Raw genomic sequence first — 20,928 nt, forward strand, 5'->3', positions numbered from 1 at the left:
CAGCAATCAAGTCATCAACTGAATATTGTTATTTTATGCACAGGAGTGCATCTACTGCCGTTATTCACAGCATCTAGGTTATTTGTTTTGTAATTGGCTACTTAAAATGGGGGTGCTAGGGTGATCTAAACTACATTACAGCTATAGCATCCAATTTAGGGGGACAAATGAAGCGAAATAAGAGGTGCATGCAGGCACACCATCTAAGATTAGCAATTCAGGAGCTGGGTAATAGCGAGCCCATTGCTAAATCATATGAACAGTAATATTTTTGTGGATGCATCTTCAAGAAAGCATGTATTTTTCATGTACAAATGTAATATATTAAGGAACGAGCCAGTACATTTATATGTATTTTGAAATATTCAATGGCTTCTGCCTCAAGCACCAGGCATCCATCTAATGTAATTCACTATAACCAAATTAGCGCTTTCAACTTGCATCATTTATATAGGAACCTGTCCAATGTGTTTTAGCAAAGGACTGACTTACATCATATTATAAACCTGAGATCCTCCAGTGAAAAGATGGATTTTAATAAAATGAAATCTGACTTCAAAAAAGACTCGCCTGGTGGTTAAGCCTTAAATCCCTTCGCAATAAACCCAGAAAAATGTCTCATTTTCCCACAACCAGTTTATCATTCATGAATATAATCAAGCCATCTTCTCAGCTACACGTTTGACAGATACTGACTAATGATTTGTAAGAACACAAACTATTTGCTGCTATAGAAAATTTCATTTACTTGACAATCCTTATTAAGAAGAGGCAAAAAAAGGGTAAAGGATTAGGGTCATACATTGCAAAATGTAGTTATTTCAACAACATACTTCATGGAGAAGCACTCACATGTTCATATATAGTAATTGCACTTTATAATTATAGAGACAGTTTGTTATGTAACTCAACAGGCTGACATAAATAAATAGTATTACAGAACCCGCGCGCACACACACACACACACACATAATCTATTCATTCGTACGTCTCACACGATCAGAGATAATATAGCCCTACAAAGAAGATATATGAAAATGATTCAGGTGGCCCGCTCTGCAACATGGCACTCCATTATACTCGTGTCATGTCATAGTTTCAGAACCCTCCAGAGAAAAAGCATTATGTCATTCAAGAGAAATGTCCACACGAAATCTGACAATTTTAAATGTTAACAAAAATACAATTCAAGGGAACGTCTTTGCCCGAATGCCACAGTGTTGATTTATATATGCAACAGTCCTAATATGGTGAGCTGAGCATGACTACATGAAATCAGTTAAGATGTTAAATTACATAACTTTTTCCATGACTGCAAATATATATATATATATATATATATATATGTAAATCAAAATGTTTCCCCATTCAATGGCCAGGAGATTTGCATCATATTGCAGAAGCTGGGGCAGGACTCACTGAAAAGTGAACAAAACAAAACCACCAATAAAGCAGCAAACAACCAAAATATCAGTTAACCGAGGAACGTTCCCTCTCAAATAAGAAGCCATTGTGTGTAAAAATATACAATATATTCACAAAAACTGTTGTCAGACAGTCTTCCCAGATTCAAGTGTTGTATTTTTTTTTTTTTTTTTTAAAGAATGGTACTGACGATTAGTTCAGCTCAGCTAGTGTCCATTTTGTGTAAAGGCCTACAGAGAAATCAACTGCAAAAGAGACAGATCATGTTTAAGATGGAGATGCAGATTCTGATTGGGTGCTCAGCATTTGTATTCAGTGAAGAACAGCAAGCATATTTGATGGCCATTTAAGATATAAAAATAAAACATGAAAAGTCCATATCATTAGTCATGATTATCATTTACCATCAGGCTTACAGCTCAAAGCCTTCTACAAATAAAGTACATGCACAAACTAAAAAAAGGCATGTCTCATTCTCATAGACGTCTGAACTGACACACTTCCACTGTCTGTACTTGGTTTGTTGTGCCAGCACCTTGTCTTATCTGTAGACGGGGAGTTGGATGTGGGTTTGCTGGTGGTGCTCCAGCAGCTGAGGCATCCCCATGGCTTCATACCCACGGCCCAGCATGCGCTCTTTGATGCAGGGAGGTTGGATCTCACTGATGAGGCACTCCAGAGACTGGAGGCTGCTGCTAAGTACGGCAGCGTGGCACAGGCTAGAACTGGGCAGCCCACAACAGAGGTTTTGGTCTTTGCTGTAGGCCTGGCTATGAGGAGGCAGAGGAGGGTGGAGCTGTGGCTGGTGACGCTGAGGGTGGTGGTGGTGGTGGTGTTGATGGCGATGTGGGTGGAGATGGGGGTGAGAGAGCCCCAGGTCTCTAGGTCTGGCTGCACATGTACCCGTTGCCAGCACCTGAGAAGAGTAACAGTCGCTGTTCGGGGTGGCCACGACATTCTCCCAGAGAGGAGCAAAGTACTGGCCCACAGAGAAGTCCCCTGACATGGCGGCACAGTTCAGAGACGAGCTGTTGACTCGCTCCTGCCCGGCACCCATGCTGGGTGGATGTGGCCTGTATGACAGCTGTGAGGAGCATGCCAAAGGGAGGCAGGTTTCAGGAGACTGGCCAACCCCGGCCTCTGCTGCTCTGTGGCCCTGAGCACTGTTACTCACACTGTACATCCTCACTGCTACCGGCTGATACTGCTGCTGCTGCTGCTGCTGCATTTGATGTTTGTGCTGCCACACCGTGTAGTCTCCTTTCTCTAAGTAACCAGCTTTGGCCATGTCTGCACTCTGTGTCGGTAGCACTGCCCCTGTGAGTGCCAGACTGCTCTGGGGCGGCACCCCCAGGATGAAGTCTGAGTCTGAATGTGCCACCGCAGCCACAGCCTGCAGAGACGGGCTGGCCCGGGCCTCTCCCCCCAGCTGCAGGCTCTGGCTGTGGGGGACTCTGCTCATCTGCCTCATCAGGCTTTGTACCTCTGCCAGCTCAGACTGGGGGGCCAGGCTCTGATCTCTGGAGGCCATCCCTGCACTAGAACAAAGCGTCTCATTGGGCACATCAGGCAGCTTACAAGCGCTTATATGATAGGCCTTGTGCCCGTGTGTGACAGTGTAGCCATTATTCAGAGGATTATTATATGGTGCCACAGAAGCCTGGGAGTTTGCATGTTTAGTCCTCCTGCCTTCTGAGTTTTTCACCACACCTTTGACTACCACAGAGGCTTTAACAATGGCCAACAAGCCCTGATATCCTCCTGAGTACGGGTGTGAGTACGGGCTATAGCGGTGACCTGTGGTGTCCAAGCCGTTGACTGTTTTGTTGAGCTGTTTATGCTGAGGCACCCGGACGTCAGACGGAAAGATTTTGATGGACAGTGGGCTGTTGGCAGTCTTGTGGGCAAACGCATCCAACTCGGCAGGAGAAGGGTACCGAGAAATCATGGAGGCTGGCTCGCCTGAGAAGAAAGCAAAGGAAAATAAGTGATTAGTCCATTAAGTGAACAATGAAACTGTGTATGTTATGTTTTCTAAGTCCGCCTCTCTTTCAATGTCAAACCCTCAAGTGGGAGACGTCAACTAATTTGAGTGAGGAAAACACTTTCAGCACTCCTTGATCACTGCTGAATGGAATTAATTCAGACTTTGTTCAGCCTGAAATTAGTTTACCAAAGGAAATCAAATGAAGAGCAACAGCATCATAAGAGGAGCGAGAAGCTAATTTTACTGCAGTGACTACAATCACATTCATTCCAAGATATTTAGTTGTTGAACCTCAGCAGGAGGAGCAAGTGGAGGCCTAATATAGTAACTGGGAAATTTTCCCTGAATAAAAACACCTGAGCAGTGTCACAGTTAATAAACTCATATTTCAGTAATTTGTCTAAATGCTAAAAATCTTTATTGCAGATCCACCAATCATTCCTAGTCATGTCTCCATAACTTTGGAATGATTCAAGCTTCACTGGTTCCTGTCTATGAATTTTCTTTTCCACTTTATGCTTTTATGAGCCTGCATTGATTCTTCTGTAAAGGCCCAAAACACAAAATAGGAGAAGGAGAAGGAGAAGTTGCTGCAGAAGGAAAAGGACTGCTCATTGAACTGTGTGTGGGAAAACTAATGGGAACAAACTAAGATTGGATTTAAACGCCATTATTCAAGCAATTTCATGGCTGCTTGACTCTTTGTGATAAAGGTAAAGTGGGATAACACCCACTTTACCACCCCCCCCCACACACACCTTATTTAAAAACAATAAATCACCTTTTAGAAATTACTGTCACCTTTTGAAATGACACCTTTATAGAAATCCCAAAATACAAAGAAAGGGTTCTGAAATTAACCAAGATCACGATGTAAGTCAGTGGAAATAATAGCCGTCAAAATAACAAGCTTGTAATCTGCAACAAAGGGGCTAAAAATAAAAAACAAAACACTTCATTTCATTTTCAATAACAAAACCAATTCCAGCTATGCAGGGGCGAGGCTCACTTGTTGTTCCCATTTGAAATTGATTTGGGAGTTCATTTCATTTCAGGCCTACAGTGAGCCTCCCGACTGTGAAAATGATTCAATCTACAAGATCCATCTCATGAAAGAAATAAATTGGGTGTTTAAAATGGAGGAAAGAGGTAAGGTGGAGTGTTCAATCCATCCAGAAATCTCCCAGTGGAGCAGAAGGAGCAGCACCATGGTGCCAGGAGCATGAGTGGATTCTACAGAGAAATACAACAAAGCAAAGCACTGCTTATTATGTATCACAGTGTAGTGCTGCTATAGAAAACAGTGACATCTGGGATGTTGGAGAGGTGTTTATACTGTATACAACATCAAGATGTGAGTGCTCTCTTTTCTAGTTTCCCATAATCCTTGTCACGGATAAAGAGGTAACAGGAAAAAACAGCTGCAATAACATTTTCTAGCCCGTAGCTAAAAGCTGAATATCCATGACCACAGCTGATAACTAGAAGAGAAGCTTCTCATGCAGTTGAATAGAAAGTGATCAATACACCAGTCACATTCACTGATACCACAAGCACACCCACATTTGTTTACCTTCTGCCCTGGACACTATTGCTCCATTAACAAAGACAAATGATTTAGTGTGAGGTTTTCGCCTGTTCTTGCTCAAGAAAATGTCAGTGTTAAGCCCTGCAGGCTGCGATTGGCTTGCTGTTCCACAAACATTTCAAACACTTTGAATGCTAACACATCTTCACGGGGTGTCTGATATTGTTAGTCCGGAGATTACAGCCCTGTCAGAGCCATGGAGACACAACACAGCTGTGCTTCCCACTGCGGCTGCCTTAATGTGGCACTATAGAAACCTTATTAGCGGAAAGACCTTCCCCACTCCGCATTCACATATTTATCATCTGCAGGTCAGTGCTGTGTGACATATGCATTAAAAAGAGATCATTTCAGCTGCTCCTGACACAAGCCCAACTACTGGATAATGTGAAGGTGAAACTGGGATCAGACACAGCATGATGAGCTTCAAAGCTGCTCTGAATTACAAACAGCAGTAACTGTCTTAATCCGGAGGACTTCATTACCTATACATATATATATATATATATATATATATATATATATATATACACACACACACACACACAAAAATTTCGATTAACCTTCAGATTACACTCTTGTGCATTTGAAACAGCTGGTATGTTTCAGAACAAGAACGTCAGTTGTTTTGAGTTCATTAAGGACATTTTTCTGAAAACAAGCTCTCTGCTCAATTCCAACCTGACCGCTTCCTAGTCAGCTAGAGTCATATGTTAAACCAGCCGTGCCTTTATTTATTTATTTTTTTTTTTCAAACTCTGAAATACAGAAGTGCACAGGCCAGAAATTAGGGAAAGATTTTTTACCTCGCAGGTGAAATATCTGCGCTACAAAACAGCTATAAAGCTTTAGCTAAAATAATGTGAGTCACTTAATCAGCCTATGTTGCCTTAAGGAGATGAGATTAGTCAATGTTGTTCTTCCGCTACTGTTCTTCTAGTAGTATATTAATGCAGGCTTATTTTTCAGTGCTTCGTCAGAATGTCATACAGAAGAACTATTGAAATGAATTCAACTCAAAAAAAAAAGAAAAAGAAAATCACATGAGAGGTTGCAAGATAAATCAGACGAGCTGTGAAATTATTTATACATTAGGAGAGATGAAGGAAAAACATTTTTGCTCCAGAAAATTACAGTCTTTTTCTTTCTGTCTTCTTTTTGCTCTACGTCTGCAAACCAGTGCATTTTTTAAACGCAAGGAAAATTTAGGAAAAACATGTTAGCCCGTTAACTAATCACCCTTTCATCCTTTTCACTACAGCCTACATTTTATTGTGACATGGTGTCCTTAGATTCTTCACTGTAATTCAGGGGTGTAAAGCTAAGGTAGGAGGAAAATGTGAGGCCATTCACATGACATCGAAGAAACGGCAGCTACGTGTTGTCAGGTAAGGAATGGCAGAGAGATAATTAGCAGTCTGACCTTAAGCACTTAATCACCCTGAACCTGCAGACTGCACGTCGTTTCACTCCTCAGCTCTGACACAGTGCAGAGGCAGAGAGAAAGGCAGAAACAGCACAGAAAATAACACCGGCCATGTTTCATGAGGAGGCTTGGTGGAGGCATTATAAACACATAGAAATTCCTTGACCCTTTAACACTTGCTTTCAGAAAGGTCTGATTGAAGTGGGTCACGTAGGATTGAAAGGCTTGTTTGTATTTTTTTTCTTTTTTCCCCTGTCTGAAAAATCTGCATAATGACTCTGATGTGTGATACACTGAGAACATTAGCTTGATAAATTTAATGGTCCCACCAGTCAGGCTTGAATATTTTCTTGGTTGGATGCGGCTGCCACACATTAAATATGCTGCTCAACTGTTGTGGCACCATGCTGAGTGAAACTGGCACTCTTTCATAGGAAACACCTAATCCTGATTTCCTCTTTCCATGCAGGAGACTTGCTTGGAAATAACAGTTGGGGAGGAGTAGCAAATGATAAACTCTCAATGAACACAAGGTATAATAATGTGTATGTCCACTTGTGACACATATACAGGGCTATTGAAGACCATATATATATATGTATATAAAAATAAATAATCTTCAATAACCCTGTTTCCACCCCCATACAATTCTGCCACTTTCAACTGGCTAATCTTTTTCCCATGGTCACACTTGAAGCCATTTCCCCCCAGATTAGAGCGGAGCCCTCATTGTTTTGGAGCAGTTTAAGTTAATCACAAATTTATGGGCAAAACAAGCCCGAGAGGCACCGGCTGAAAACAGGAGCTCATTCCGTTCCAAAGCCACTGCTACCGAGCGTAACGTACCCGGAGGGCAAACATAAGGAAACAATTAGAATGACCACCCGATATAATCCCCACATGAGCTAAAACTAAAAAATTCATGAATTATTCCTCTCTAATATCTATATGTGTTCGGCTGAGCAGTCTGCCACAAACCCTGCTGGTCTTTGTTATTGTGCCGGAGACATGTGTTGAACACTTTTGTGAAATAGCATGTTTACAAGAGTCAAATGCTCAACAGGAACATGGCACTGAGAGCTGGCGGTTAATTACAGAACAGCATTTGTCGGCAGGCATAAATACTTATTTACCACACCAATCATCCCAATATTTAAAATACCCCGACCTATCTTAATAACCAGCAAGTGCCCAGCGCATACATGTTGACTTTTAGACCTATGTCCCTGTTACCATGACAACCCCATCTTTGCACCCGGTTGGCCCAGTAAGGCCAGTCATTAGAACCATGAATTAATTGGCCCTGGCTTTATTCATCTGTTTGAGGTGAGCTTTTTCAGTTGACTATTTGCTGGTGAGATGGAGCAGAAGCACCAAAACTAGCATCTGGTGAGTTCACCCTCTCTTTTTTTTTTTTTTTTGGGGGGGGGGGGGGCTTCAGTCAATTTCCAACTTAGCCAGAAGTCAAAACAGAGATACACAGCTCCATACATCAGTAATTTAAGGCCTTTTACTGTTTCCAAGATTCAAGAGCAGATTTAGGTGTTCCTGGTTCAGGAAATATCCATTTTCTAATTAATAACTGGAGGTGACTCATAGTTGGACCACTTCTGTGGCTTCGACTGACCAAAAGCCTCTCAAGTTGATAGATTCATGAGTTTTGATTCCTAAAATCAATTTTGGCAAGTTTGCAGTTTAAAGCTAAAATAATTAAAACCAATGACCAAAACATACTCCTAAAGGCTTGTTATATCAGTCTGGTCACTCATTATGTTTTTCTTTGTTACGTAAAGTTGTAAACATCATTACACAACAAATTTGTCATGGTAATGATAAATGAAGTGAAACACTCCATATTTGGACTGTGTTAAAGGAAAACCATTTTCAATTTAAATCTGGTGATTCAACTTCTAAAAAGACAGCAGGCAGTAGTTTATCAAAATTTTTTAGTGAAAACAGATGCCTGCTGCTGTCACAAACAGAGCTGATGGGTCTAGTTACATGAACCATTTTGTAAATGTGCCATGAAACCACAATGATGTGCTGAGAAAAGCTAAACGGAACTGAACAGTAATTCACCGGTTGGTTAGTCACTTAACTGTTATAAAAATTTTAAAAAATATATTGATCGGTGCATGTTTAAACAGTGTCCTCACATGGAAAGGTGCAGCATCAGCAGCTTTCATCATACTTCAGTGAAAGGCATGAATATTTATCTCCTAAGAGGTTAAAAGAAGGTTCGTAGTTAATGTCTCTGTGTGGTTTACTCAACTTAACAACAAAGGGGAGCATTAAGTGGAGATGGATGCAGCAGGAATAAGTAGACAGAGGCCATGCTGACACCAGAGCATTTTCTCTTATATCTAAGTTACTCAGTTTTTCTATTCACAACCTTCTTGCTTAAAAAAAAAAAAAAAAAAAAAGACAGACCCTCTCTCCATGTCAGTTATCTCCACATGAAGGGAGTTCATAGGACAGAGGAACCTCGGGGGTTGAACACTTAGTTATGTATGCTCCTGAAGGCTCTGGCGAATACTCCTTTGCACCAGTGTCACTCCTCATTTGTTTCTGTGCCGCTTGGCCCAGCTTGGGCAAAGTTTCCCCTCTAAAAGCCAGCCCAAGCACAGGCCAGCATCGTGGGGGGGAAAAAAAAAAAAAAAAAAAAAAGCATTTCCATCCTCAGCTTTCATGCCGAGATAGCAGAGAAGAGCAAAACGCTCATTCACTGTCATCGCATAATTCCCAACACTCGTTCCTCAGACATCTTTCACATGGGGTCTGTGTGTCTAAGAGCTTTTATGTCCTGCGCCTTCCATTTATTGATAGCTAAAAATGGAAATGGCTTTTTCAAAAGCACAGCAGCGACCAAAGACTGTCCCCATTTAACTCCATCCAATGACAACTCATTTAATGAAGAAGCCGAGGCCACACGCACTCAGCAGTCTATTCCCAGTAGTTGTGCTTGAAATGTCAAGATTGAGCTGGAGGGTGCTGCACTACACACAGTCGCAGTACATAAAACTTGGGGGGAGGGGGGCCCTGCAGGTAAACAGAATGAGAAACGCACCCCTGGTTCTGCCTGAGGCAAACCAGGCCCTTCTGTTCTGATGTTTAGCAGACAAGTGCTCCAATGATTCCCAATTAATATTTAATAACAAAAAAGATGAAGAGGGCATTTCCCCCACAGGATACGGAGATGGTGATCGCTGAGGAGGGAATAACAGCCTTTAAACTGAGGTTCGGTTGTATACACAGTATATATTAATGCTGCGTGCTTATTTATACGGTGCCATTTTAAATCATGGCTTTAATGGGGTTTTAACTACGTGGAGTTTGGTGGGGTCAGACAACTCTCAAACCAGCTCCACCCAACTTGAGCCTGAAAAGAGGTCTGCCTTTCAAGAATACGAGAAACACCCATGTGAGTGTGTAGGTGTGAGGTTAACCTGCCACCAAGATCTGATGATTGTGTTAAAATTAGGCTAACAGTGCGGTGCTCAATAGAACAAACAATGACATCCTGTATGAAAATGCACAAGCTCGTGGAAACGAGCAAAACATTTATTGGTAATGGGACCGGTCAGATAAGAGTCCCGAACATTGCCCTGCTGGAGATATGACACATCGGCTTAGCTCACACCGATGGTCAAATATGTGAATGTGCACGTTACTGGTCAATATTTGCATATCCTCCTCTCTCTTAGATCAAAGTCTGAGCCATGCTGTTTCATTTCATTCATATCCCTGTAAGCTTCTGCAGTGCAGCAGCTTCCACGGCTCTAAATAATACACAAAATATATGACAGCGTAAGCTCAAAATAACGACATGACACACTGCAACACCTCTACAACCAAAGCAAACGTTTTTAAGGGGCCAAATAATTTAGGATGTTTCATGGCTCTGTCCAATGCACCCACTATCTCACACACAGCTGAAGCATTAGATTATGAGTAACTATAGATCTTCAATGTAACTTCAAATCAGAACAGCAAAGTGCTATAAGGCATCAGCAATTTTTTGAAAGCAATTGAGAAAAGGAAACCACAGCAGAATAACTTCATTTGTGGTGCCATAATCTCAATATATTAATCGAGACTATCCAGGGAAGAAAGAAATAAAAGATGCGTAGATGGACGTAGATACTGGTACATAAAAGAAGCCAATGACACCAAGAAGACAGACATTGCATTTAATCCGTTAATTGAAAGAAATCCAATCACAAACGTCAATCCAGGGTAGTGCCAAAAATACCCACTCAACCTTTCAGTTAATGCAACATAATCAGTGGAGACGAAGGTCATACAGAACTGATGTGGGGGAGCTTTTAGCTCAAAATGTGAACATCATCAGTAACCCTGTAAGGGCGACCTGATTAACTCGGTAATTTCAGAGGTCCACTTTTACCTGCACACATTTGCACTGCAGGAGCAAACTGATTAGACACCCAGTTAAAATGCATCATCATCATCATCATCATCATCATCAGGAGGTCAATTGGTTTATTTTAAGGAGCTTCACAGCAGCTGACATCTCCGACACGCCGAACAGCACTTGGTCTCCTTTCATGCATCCTCCAACAGGTGGGTGAGATGCTAACATTGATGATAAGTGCTGATTAATATGTGTTACATTTCTTGTGTTTTAATGAAAAAGTTCCCCTTAGATACATATGTGGAGATTAGTATTTGACCAATGTGATGTTGATCTCCCTATCTGTCTATCTCTCACCTGTCCCCTAGACTGCCTTTGGCCATCCCCTGGTTCTGCTGGACCGGGCCAAGCCCTTTTGGGCCTTTGGCATCAGCCACTTGTAGTATAGATGGGGGGGGGGTTATGGTGTGTTTGGACAATTTTTATATTATTTTTCTTATCTTTATGCATATTTTTCATCTGACATAGTATTGATAATATGTAGTCCTCCTACTATGATTATGAGTGTTTTCGGATGAAAATGTATGATATTTATCTGCCGTGCTTTTCATCAGTTTTGGCCCGGCTGATTTGCACTGTAAATACACTGCACTTACTCCACTGCAAAAGATCAGAACACCTCCGGGACTTTATGTGCCCTTGGAGGGGATCAAGTCCAGCAAGACTAAAATATCACTCAGACACATCTCTTACCGTTCATACTCCTTTTCCAAGTGTGAAAGCAGTGAAGTGCTTGTTGTGTGACTCACCTTTGTGGGTGCAGAGCTGCAGTGGTGGTACTGGCAGCAGTAACTGCGGTTGTGGAACATCAAGGCTTTTGGTTGTGCAGGCCAGACGCTGCGATGAGAGGTTCTGCCGTCTCTGGATACAGGCCAGCATGATAGTTCACTAGGGCTGCCCACAGCCTGGGTTAACCTGCTGGAATAAAGAGAAAGAAGCACTGTTTTTCTCCAGAACACCAAATGATAAGCTGTTTTAAGAAAACTAAAAGGCTGCTGTGCTAAGGTGGCTAAATATGGACTGATCTCACTGACAAAACTATTCACCATTAGCTAATTAACACTTTGGCATAGGAGTTGATGGAAATGTCAATTTTGCAGGTATTTGATCATAAATGTTAAATTGGTGGCAATTCATCACAGTGAGACAGCAGCGGTGGACCGTCAGGCTGTCATCCATCGAGCGATGGGGCTTGCACAGTCAAAAACCTTAATCCACTACTGAGATAAATTGACAAATAAATGTATTTCTGATCGCATAGTTAGGATGCATAACTGTGGATCTCTGAAAGTAAGATATCTGCGGGCTTAAGTCTGGAAAAAAAAAAATCTGATGATCAATACATTCAAACTCTTGCATTAGAAATCAGAAATATTGAAAGAAAAAAAAAAAGCCCATAGGAGGTTCTCTTCTTTCAAATACATTACATCTCTGAACTCTTCCAACATCTTGGGTCCTTTTACCGTATTAAAATTCGGCAGCCTCACTTTGAACTGCCAAGACTGTGCATTTAAGAAAGTAATATCACTTAATGACGACTCCATCTCCTCCTTCTGCTTAGTTGTTATGATGGCTCTTTCCTGTTATCAACCACGGTCTGTCGGCTGTAATCACACAGATCATTTACAAGGCCTCTTGTAGCCTCAGGCTGTGTGTTTCAATTTGTAACTGGCCCTGAGACCTGGATTTCTTGTTCCATAAATTTATGGCCATATTGATCAGCAGAGAAAGCCAAAAGCAGCTCACTCCTGAAAATGGGCTCCACTGTTTGCAGAGTTAAGTATTGTCAGAGGAAATGAGAGGCTGAGTCTGAAAAAGAAGGCGCCTTTGAACAGCTGTGCTGATTGAAACCATCATTCAGAGAAGAAAGACGGGCATTGAGGGAATATTTCAGTAATAATCGCATTTGACATTCTCTTTGATTATCTGAAAGAGTCAGCAAATCTAAATGCTGGCATGGCAGAAAGGAAGAAACCTTCAGGCTACTGTAAAATACTTAATACTATGTGTGAATCAGGTGTTTTGCAGTTGGACAACAAAATATCACAGATGTTAATAAAAAAAAAAAAGGCTGCATTTTCATTTCATTACAATATGTTGCAAAGAATGCTGATATAAGTCTGCACATATATTTGTCAGATTCCCTAGTTTCCTTGTTCAGTTTCGTTTTTCTTTTTCTTTTATTCTTTTGGATTTTTGCCTTCACTTCTCCCTCGGGATGCAGGGAGCAGCCAAAGCAAGCCAACCACAGAACAGAGTGCATCAGTGATGAGCTGCAGAAACATGATTACCTTTGCCTCAAAAGGAAGGGGAGACAGAGTGGCTTTCATTTTACTCACATGCCGGCCTTCACTCCTCCCTTCTCCTGCACCCACCTCTCCCCTCCTCTCCTCTCCTCTCTGCTCAACATCTGTCCCTTGGTGACAAGCCCACTTCAAACAGCTCAGCGCAACCTGTCTCATCTGAGCGTGCAACAACTCAGGAGCTAAAACTCTCAGTATGGGTAGATTCCATTTTGGAAATAATATGGGTTGCACAACAACCCCTCCATTACCACACATTTGTCAAGAGGGAGGCGCCGAAAAACAGAGAAGGAACACAAGGGAGAAAAAGGCATCTCCAGGGAAATCCCTTCACAAGCAGAAAATGAGACATGAATTGAAATACCTTCCATTACCCCCCTAATTTGAAGCTGGAAGAAAATACATCAAGGAGGTCATTATAATTCAAAGTGAGGCCAGCAGTAGCTTAAAGAAAAAAAAAAAAAAAGTTACACTGAAAGCAAGAAAGGGAGCTAGATATGATGCATAAAGTGCAAGTAATGATGGTTTCTTTCATCCTGATACCTAAATTTTAAATTTAAAAGAGATTTTATGAAAACTTAAGATTAAAATTGCCTCCTCACTCTTGAGTAGAATTACCCGGAAAAAAAGAGGGCGGTGAGATAAAAAAGATCAAAGTGATCCCAAAATTCACGATATTATCTAGGCAAAGTTCTCAAGCAATATCTGTTCTCCTGCCCTCCATTTAATGTTCTGCTCAACACAAAAGTTTTGTGGCTTGCACTTTCTTCCAGTGCCATATCAAGATCTTACACAACTGGGACTACTGATATAATATCACTCATAGTCACTGTCAGCAATCTTAGAAATGGCAGTCATTATCACAGTACAGGTCAACCTTCACAAGTAAGGCCCAAGGTCTTTGTTATTGACAAAATGGTCAGTGCTGCTGCCTTTCCAAGCCAGTTTTTTCTTAAATCCATGACTAAGACATCATGATAGCTGTCACAAAACAGATGTCTGACTTCTCAAGTTCACCCCCAAGCCCTTACCCCAAGACTTCCAATGTCTCACAATATTTCCTCGGGGACTTCTGTAGCATACATATATTGAAAAAGGAAAGTTTAAGCTGGAAGGATATCTAATCCTCGCCACTCTCAGGCAACATCCGCAGGACTGATAAGCAGTGCGATGTGGCCCACTGAGGGCGTGCCAGCAAGATAAAAACCTTGCGCTTTGCAGGCCATCTAACTGTCCCCCGCGGTTTTCTGATAAGGCTGTTTTGGCAGACAAGTTTATTTTTCAAGCTTCTTCTCTCATCACTGACAGGATTTAAAATGCCTTGTTTTTCTAATGTCATCTATCTTCTATATCAGTGCAAGGCATTTTTTTAGAGGATAAGGTCAGCTGAGAAGCCATTGGAGAAGTGACAGAGATTTTTTTTAATGGCTGCTTCAGTTTACCAAGCATCGAGACAAAATTATGTCTTAATTGTTCATTTAACAACAAAAAACCTACAGACTAATTTTATTGCATTGTCATTAAACTGGAACTAATCATCTTTGATTTGCAAACGCAAAGCTTGTATAATTTGATTGCTGAGAAAAATACACTACTACGTCTGGAAAATTGAAAAAAAAAAAAAAATTGAAAATGGGCCATGCCTGGCTTTTTACCTGGCTGTACAAAGTGGCAGTGCTGGAATAACCATCAAAGCAGGAAAAAGACCTAAATTATACAGGGAGTCAGACAAGAGCATCTGTCTGACCTTCTGGAGTCTTTTATGACTCTGCACAGCATCAAGGGTCAGAGCGAACAAAGAAGCAATTTGCAAAGAGAGCCTCCCTCTCAGCAAACATGAAATGCACAGAGAAAAAAGATGCACACTGGCTATCCACACACAGACATTCACCCTACAACACACACCCGCGCACACACACACGCAGGCAAACCCCCACACACCCAAACCATCTCAGCTCCTGTTAGCAGTTCTCAGAATCCTCAGTTAATAATTAGATGATAATGAAAAAGGTTTAAGACGAGCACCCTTTTCACTCTCCGGGTGGATTAGCGTGTGAGTGCTATGCTAATGTTGCTCATTCCTTCCACTGAGAAACTGAAGGCGAGCATTAAAAAAAAAAAAAAAAAAGAGTAGAAAAATACAAACGCAAAGGATAAGGTTAATTTAGAGGGAAATAAATGATTAACAAAGAGCAAATGGTTATTAAAGAAGATGAAAAGCAGCATCCCTCTTCGAATGAACATGACATGGCCCATGAATAACAGAGCACTTACTGTATAATTCATTTTATATTATCTATGGCTTCATACTGTCTTCAAGGTAGGCACTGTAGGAACCTGTTTAAGTAATGGAGACCAGACAAGTAGTCTGACATTCAGTTCTGCTGCAGCTGCTGGATTCATCTCTACACACCCCCCTCACACACACATCCACCAACCAACCCACACACCCACACACCAACCCAACCCCCTCATACATTTTTAATAGAATCTATTACTTCTGGATTAGCCGATAAGAGCTGCCCTGGTTAAATTCTATAATAGTTTGCATAATTGGTATCAGAGCAGCATATAAGAGAGACCTAGATTTCTCTTTTCTCCTCCTCTGTAGAGAAAGAAGTAAAAGGACACAAAGGTTCACATCCAGGATAACCAAACAACCTGGAGCCTCTCCGCTCCACACAGCAAGAACACTCAAGGCCTGAGGCTGATAACAATGAGCCTCATTTCCATTGAGATTAGCTCCTGGAAAAGGTATTACAACAGTCTTAAAAAGCATTTGCTATACAACTTGTGCGCAAGCACAAAATTTATGTAAATACGATCACTGGGCAATACTCAGACAGATGTCCACTGAATTCAGTTAGATGTAAATCATGCAGCATTAATGGCTGCCTGTCTGGGGAAAATGTTAACATTGCAGTCGCTCTCGTGCAAAAATTTCACAGAGCCACCACAGGACAGTCGTGTTACAATGAAGCCACAGCCACTGATGTCTGAGCATACAAGAAATCATAGGTTTTCAGCTCTCTAACAGCAGCCAATCATCCACTGACATTTTAGGGAGAAGTCTCTCCACTGTAGTATCTTCTCGCCCACATTGCCTCACTATTGCAAAGACACATCATAGGGTAACGTCTACTGAATATATGAATCAAATATAAACTTGCTTATTATTCTAGGACTGTCAGAATTTCCCTATTCTTCACAGTCTGTAAATTACGCATCTCCCCCCATGTGTTGCTTTTCCAATAAAGGAAAGCACAGCTTATGTTACTGTGTTTTAATCCTACCGAGCAAAGCTACATATGAGCTCTATTGTCAACAACTATGAAACCAAACCTACATCAATCAAGATTTCATTTCCAGCTCTATCAATGATCTGCCTTCTAAATAAGACACTTATTTGGAAATCCAGATCAACTCTGTATTAAATATTAAAAGTCTGAACTTAGTGTGGGATTGATTAAAAGAAAAAGTCACAACTACCTGCAGAGAAACCCTTCAGTCCCACATAAAGCTGGTCCCCATTTATCTTTTCGCTCTCTCCACCTAATAGTGAAAGAGAATTACATCATCTTCAGTGGGAACAATGTCAAACTGTACGATCAATTATTTAACATCTAACACTGCAGCAACGAACGGTTTGAAATGATTGACAGCGTCACTCCATGAGATCAGAGCTTCCGTCATTAACTTCAGCAGTAGCCACCGCTTCTGGCAACATGAGCTTTTTGCCTGACAGCTCTACAGTTTGGGGGCAGCACGGCAGTTAGCGCTGTTGCCCCACAACAAGAAGGTCGCAGGTTCGGTTCCTGGCGCTAGGGGAGTTTACATGTTCTCCCCGTGCCTGCGTGGGTTTCTTCCCATTGTCCAAAGACATGCATGTTTAGGTTAACTGCTGACTCCAAATTGTCTGAATGTGAGCTGGTCTGTCTCTGTGTGTTGGCCCTGTGATGGACTGGTGACCTTTCCAGGGTGACCCCGCCCTCTCCCAGTGTGAGTTGGGATTGGCTCCAGCAACCCCTGCAGCCCCAAAACGGATAAGTGGTAGGAGATGAATGACAATTAATCATTTACATTGGAGTTAATGCTGGTCATTTCTGTCATTGTCTTTTTTGAATTAGCTTAAAATTAAGTTGTTACTGAGCCGATATATCAACATTACATATAAACAGTATAATCGCTGTTGAATTGCTGCCAGTTTTTTCGATTATGCTGATTTCTCCTTGCCCAGCTTCAATTCTATTATGAATGAAAGGTTGAGCTATACCAAAAAACCTTGCTCATATTTCTGCACTTTAAACACTGTTTGTGTTATTTAGGGGACAAAGTAACAGACTTTGCATTCATACAGATTATGAGTACAAATTTAGTCATTAATCCAAAACTGTACAATTAAATCTCATCTTTGAGAAAAGCCTTATTGTCAATTTCAAAGCCTTGGACTGTCCCAAATCTGCCCTTGCACATTGATGGCACCAAGGTAAGAGAAATTCATTGCATGGGGTAAAGTCTGGCCAGTGCCAAGTTAGCATTAGAGGATACACAGAGCCTTATCTTATCTTTATCCCAGTATGCACACTGAGACACCCTGTCAAAGAGCTATGGGTATGTTGTCCAGCCTTTAGAGAAACCTTGACTTTAAAGATAACAGATGGTGAAAGCGTAAACTAAATGTTTTTGTAGGAAGATAGCGTGTTTTTCAAACAAAAAGTGCTGTTTTGACATCTGTCAGTCACTCTGGACTGGAATTCATTAATAGACCTCCAATTAAGGAGAAAAATTAAAAAAGAGTTTAAGTGTAAATTCAACCTTGCTAGCCCCCTTTTCTCTTCCATCTAACCCTTTTTTCCATAGTCATTAAAACTGTGATGTGGAAAAAAAACAAAACAAAACAAAACTTCTCTATATGGGAGATAACCTAATGGTACACTTCAAACTGGGCATCACAGACGTATAAAACGGGGAAAAAAAAAAAGAGCATCTTTGATCTCTGGACAAACTAAAGATGCCATCGTCTCAATCCCTCTCTCTTCAGGGGAAATTGTAATGCATCAATTACATTTAGACAGCCTCAACCATTAATTTGAAGTAATGACCATCACATAGACAAAATAAAGTTCCAAACAACCCTGTCAGCTCTGTCCCTTCCCCAATGACCCCAGAGGCCCAGTCCTTAACCTTCCACCCTTAACCCCGTCTCACTATACCCCTTCATCCTATTAGAATGAAAAGACCAATTAGACAGATTTCAAAAAATGGCAGACTGCCTGTAATTACACATGACATCTCTTAGCAGATAAAAAGGTGATTACAAATGGTGCACAGGAGAAATTGCTAAGCAACTGAGTCAGTGGCATTATCACTGCAAGTTGGGAGGAGAGGTTGGGTGCATGTACATTCTCAGAGTCAATTTGCATTATCTTATGATTCAGTCTCCAAACCATAGACTGACGTACAACAGTAGCCTCACTGTGCACTTAACAAGCCATAAATGTGAAGCAGCAAACGACATGGCAGAAAAAGACATGACCTTAATCAGTCCTTGTACTGGCCTGGGTAATGATCATCCAGGAAAAGGTCATTCTCATGGTGAGCCGTTTCCTCCATTCAGTAATTCAGGAGGCCTGGAGATTGTGCGAGGCTATGGAAACTTCACAATAAATCAGAGCTCAGCCTCGCTTCCGAGAAAGCAAAGGGAAGCAGGCAGCCAAATGACAAATCCCTTCTCTTCTTGGAGTTGGAATTACTGCTGGGGTGTGATGTGAGATCAGAGGGAAACCCCCATGGGATACCTGCACTTTGACTGCTCATGATACAACAATGCACAACCCCCTCAAAAGGCTCCAGGCTGCCTGTGCAAAGCACAATTGCAGCAAACAACCGGAACATTAATATTTGCCAATATGTAATTAAAACTTGTCACATCTAACAGTCTGTAATTGAGCAACATGGCAAAGCTAATGCACAAATAGTGTTTGTATGCGATTGCACTGCGCTGAGCAGTGACTGGGTGAAAATAAACGTGTGGGAAGCAGATTTATGGGTTGAATGTTAAATCAATATACTTCAGGACAAAAACAACAACAAAAACACCAACATTTTATCACTGCAATATGATAAATGAAAGGAATCACAAGGCATGATTTAAGTATGTTTACGGAAAACGAAAAGGAAGAGAAATTTTGCCCATTTTTGATCAGAAAGTTAACATACTTATCTCTTTGGTGGGGGAAAAAAGAAAAGGAAAAGAGGAAGAGAACCATAATAAGACACCAAACTGCCAGCTTTTCTTCTCTCCCTCTGGTGGGAAACTGTGACATCCCATCTCTCTGGGTAATAAAGGATCTGGTTCAAGCAGGAAAAGCATGCAGAGTAGAATTTCACACCTGGCCAATAATCTATAGGCCCCTCTGCTGCGGGTAACCTTCAACCTCGGCTGCCACCGGTGCAGTGAGGTGCAATGATCCCACCTCCGGCTTCCAGACAATAGAAATGGAAACCTTCAGAAGCAGCCCTCAATGACCGATAATATACTTCAAAGCACTTCCCGTTTCCACTGAGCTGCTGACATATAAAGCGCCTATCAGTGCACGCAAAGCCAGCATGCAACTCCCAGATGCAGGAGGATCAGACTGGGAATCGCATTGACTCACATCAGAACCGTGTTTAAAAAAAAAAAAAAAGAGAGAGAGAGAGAGAGAGAGGAAAAAAAAAAACATAAATAAAAAAATCATTTTGAAATTAGTTTGATACAAATCGACTCTTGTCCATTAATGAACAAAGTGGGCCTGCAATTTTTCTTTCTTTATTTACCTTTCAAACGTATTTCAGGGAATATCCCTCTATTAAATAAATGATTCTATACAGTAGATATAAATTACAGCCCCCACTGCTGGACTCGGCCCATATAAATACACATTAGGCAATAGCTGGACACTGATATATAGTGAGGGCGAGACGCTCCAATCCATTAGTGCGCACTGGGCATCTTTCACCACTTAAGCACCGCCGACCTAAAATCAATGCGGGGCGAATCTTGGCAAGAAGCACCGGAGCATCTTTACAACCATACATCTATTTTTCTTACTCTGTCATTGTCGTGCAGTCAACACAGCACCCATTAAAAATCAATCCAGCTGGTTCAACTGCAGAGGAAACAAACATTAGTGCCGGAAAATTAAAAAAAAAAAAGAATAATAACAAACCAAACAACAACAATAAAAAAAATTCCTTTGTGTCCCTTAAAGATTAGGATGGGAATAAGAAACACAATCGATGTCTTACAGAGTTTGGTTTTATCATAAGGCTTGTTTATCTTTGGTTCGCCACGGCTGATTGGTTGTTCTGCTCGGAAGGCGTATTTCCTCTGGAAAAGCAATCTCGCCACTGATTTCGCGATGCGCACTGGAAACCTCCGGAGATACATCCATGGATGAATCTGGCTCCGTTAGCGGCACTTCCTCAACATATTCAGCAGCACCGGAGCGGAAGATGGTTTCACCGATTGTGTTTTTCCGAGCGGCCGTTTGTGTCTCATCTCAGGAGCCGACAAAGCTGAGTGTGGCACAAACGGAGAGTGATGTCGGAATGGCAATGAGTCCTCTGCGCTGTTGAAACCGGCTCTGGGCCAATCAATCAAGCCTGAATTTGAATATTTCCCACGGCTCGTCCAATCGCAGGCGAAAGGAGGCGGTCGTTGAGTGACGTCACACCCATCAAAGTAAGCACGTTGCTGTTTCGCGGAAATATTTAAAGGAGAAG

General features: G+C 41.5%; 1 protein-coding gene across 2 annotated transcripts; it reads right to left on the reverse strand.

Moving 5' to 3' along the window:
• Nucleotides 1-768: 768 nt before the first annotated feature.
• Nucleotides 769-20,716, reverse strand: LOC115052218 (protein FAM222A-like). Of its 2 annotated transcripts, none has more exons than XM_029516219.1 (3): nucleotides 20,452-20,716; nucleotides 11,608-11,776; nucleotides 769-3,387 (listed from the first exon to the last, which is right to left on the reverse strand). In XM_029516219.1, exons 2-3 carry the CDS (start codon nucleotides 11,735-11,737, stop codon nucleotides 1,967-1,969), a joined length of 1,551 nt encoding a protein of 516 aa, XP_029372079.1. In that variant the 5' UTR covers nucleotides 11,738-11,776; nucleotides 20,452-20,716; the 3' UTR covers nucleotides 769-1,966. The 2 variants fall into 2 exon arrangements, with proteins under 2 accessions (XP_029372079.1, XP_029372080.1); XM_029516220.1 differs by lacking the exon at nucleotides 20,452-20,716 and adding an exon at nucleotides 20,255-20,301.
• Nucleotides 20,717-20,928: the final 212 nt, after the last annotated feature.

Source organism: Echeneis naucrates, chromosome 12 (assembly GCF_900963305.1).
Source record: "Echeneis naucrates chromosome 12, fEcheNa1.1, whole genome shotgun sequence".
In the NCBI taxonomy this organism is placed as follows: Eukaryota; Metazoa; Chordata; class Actinopteri; order Carangiformes; family Echeneidae; genus Echeneis; species Echeneis naucrates.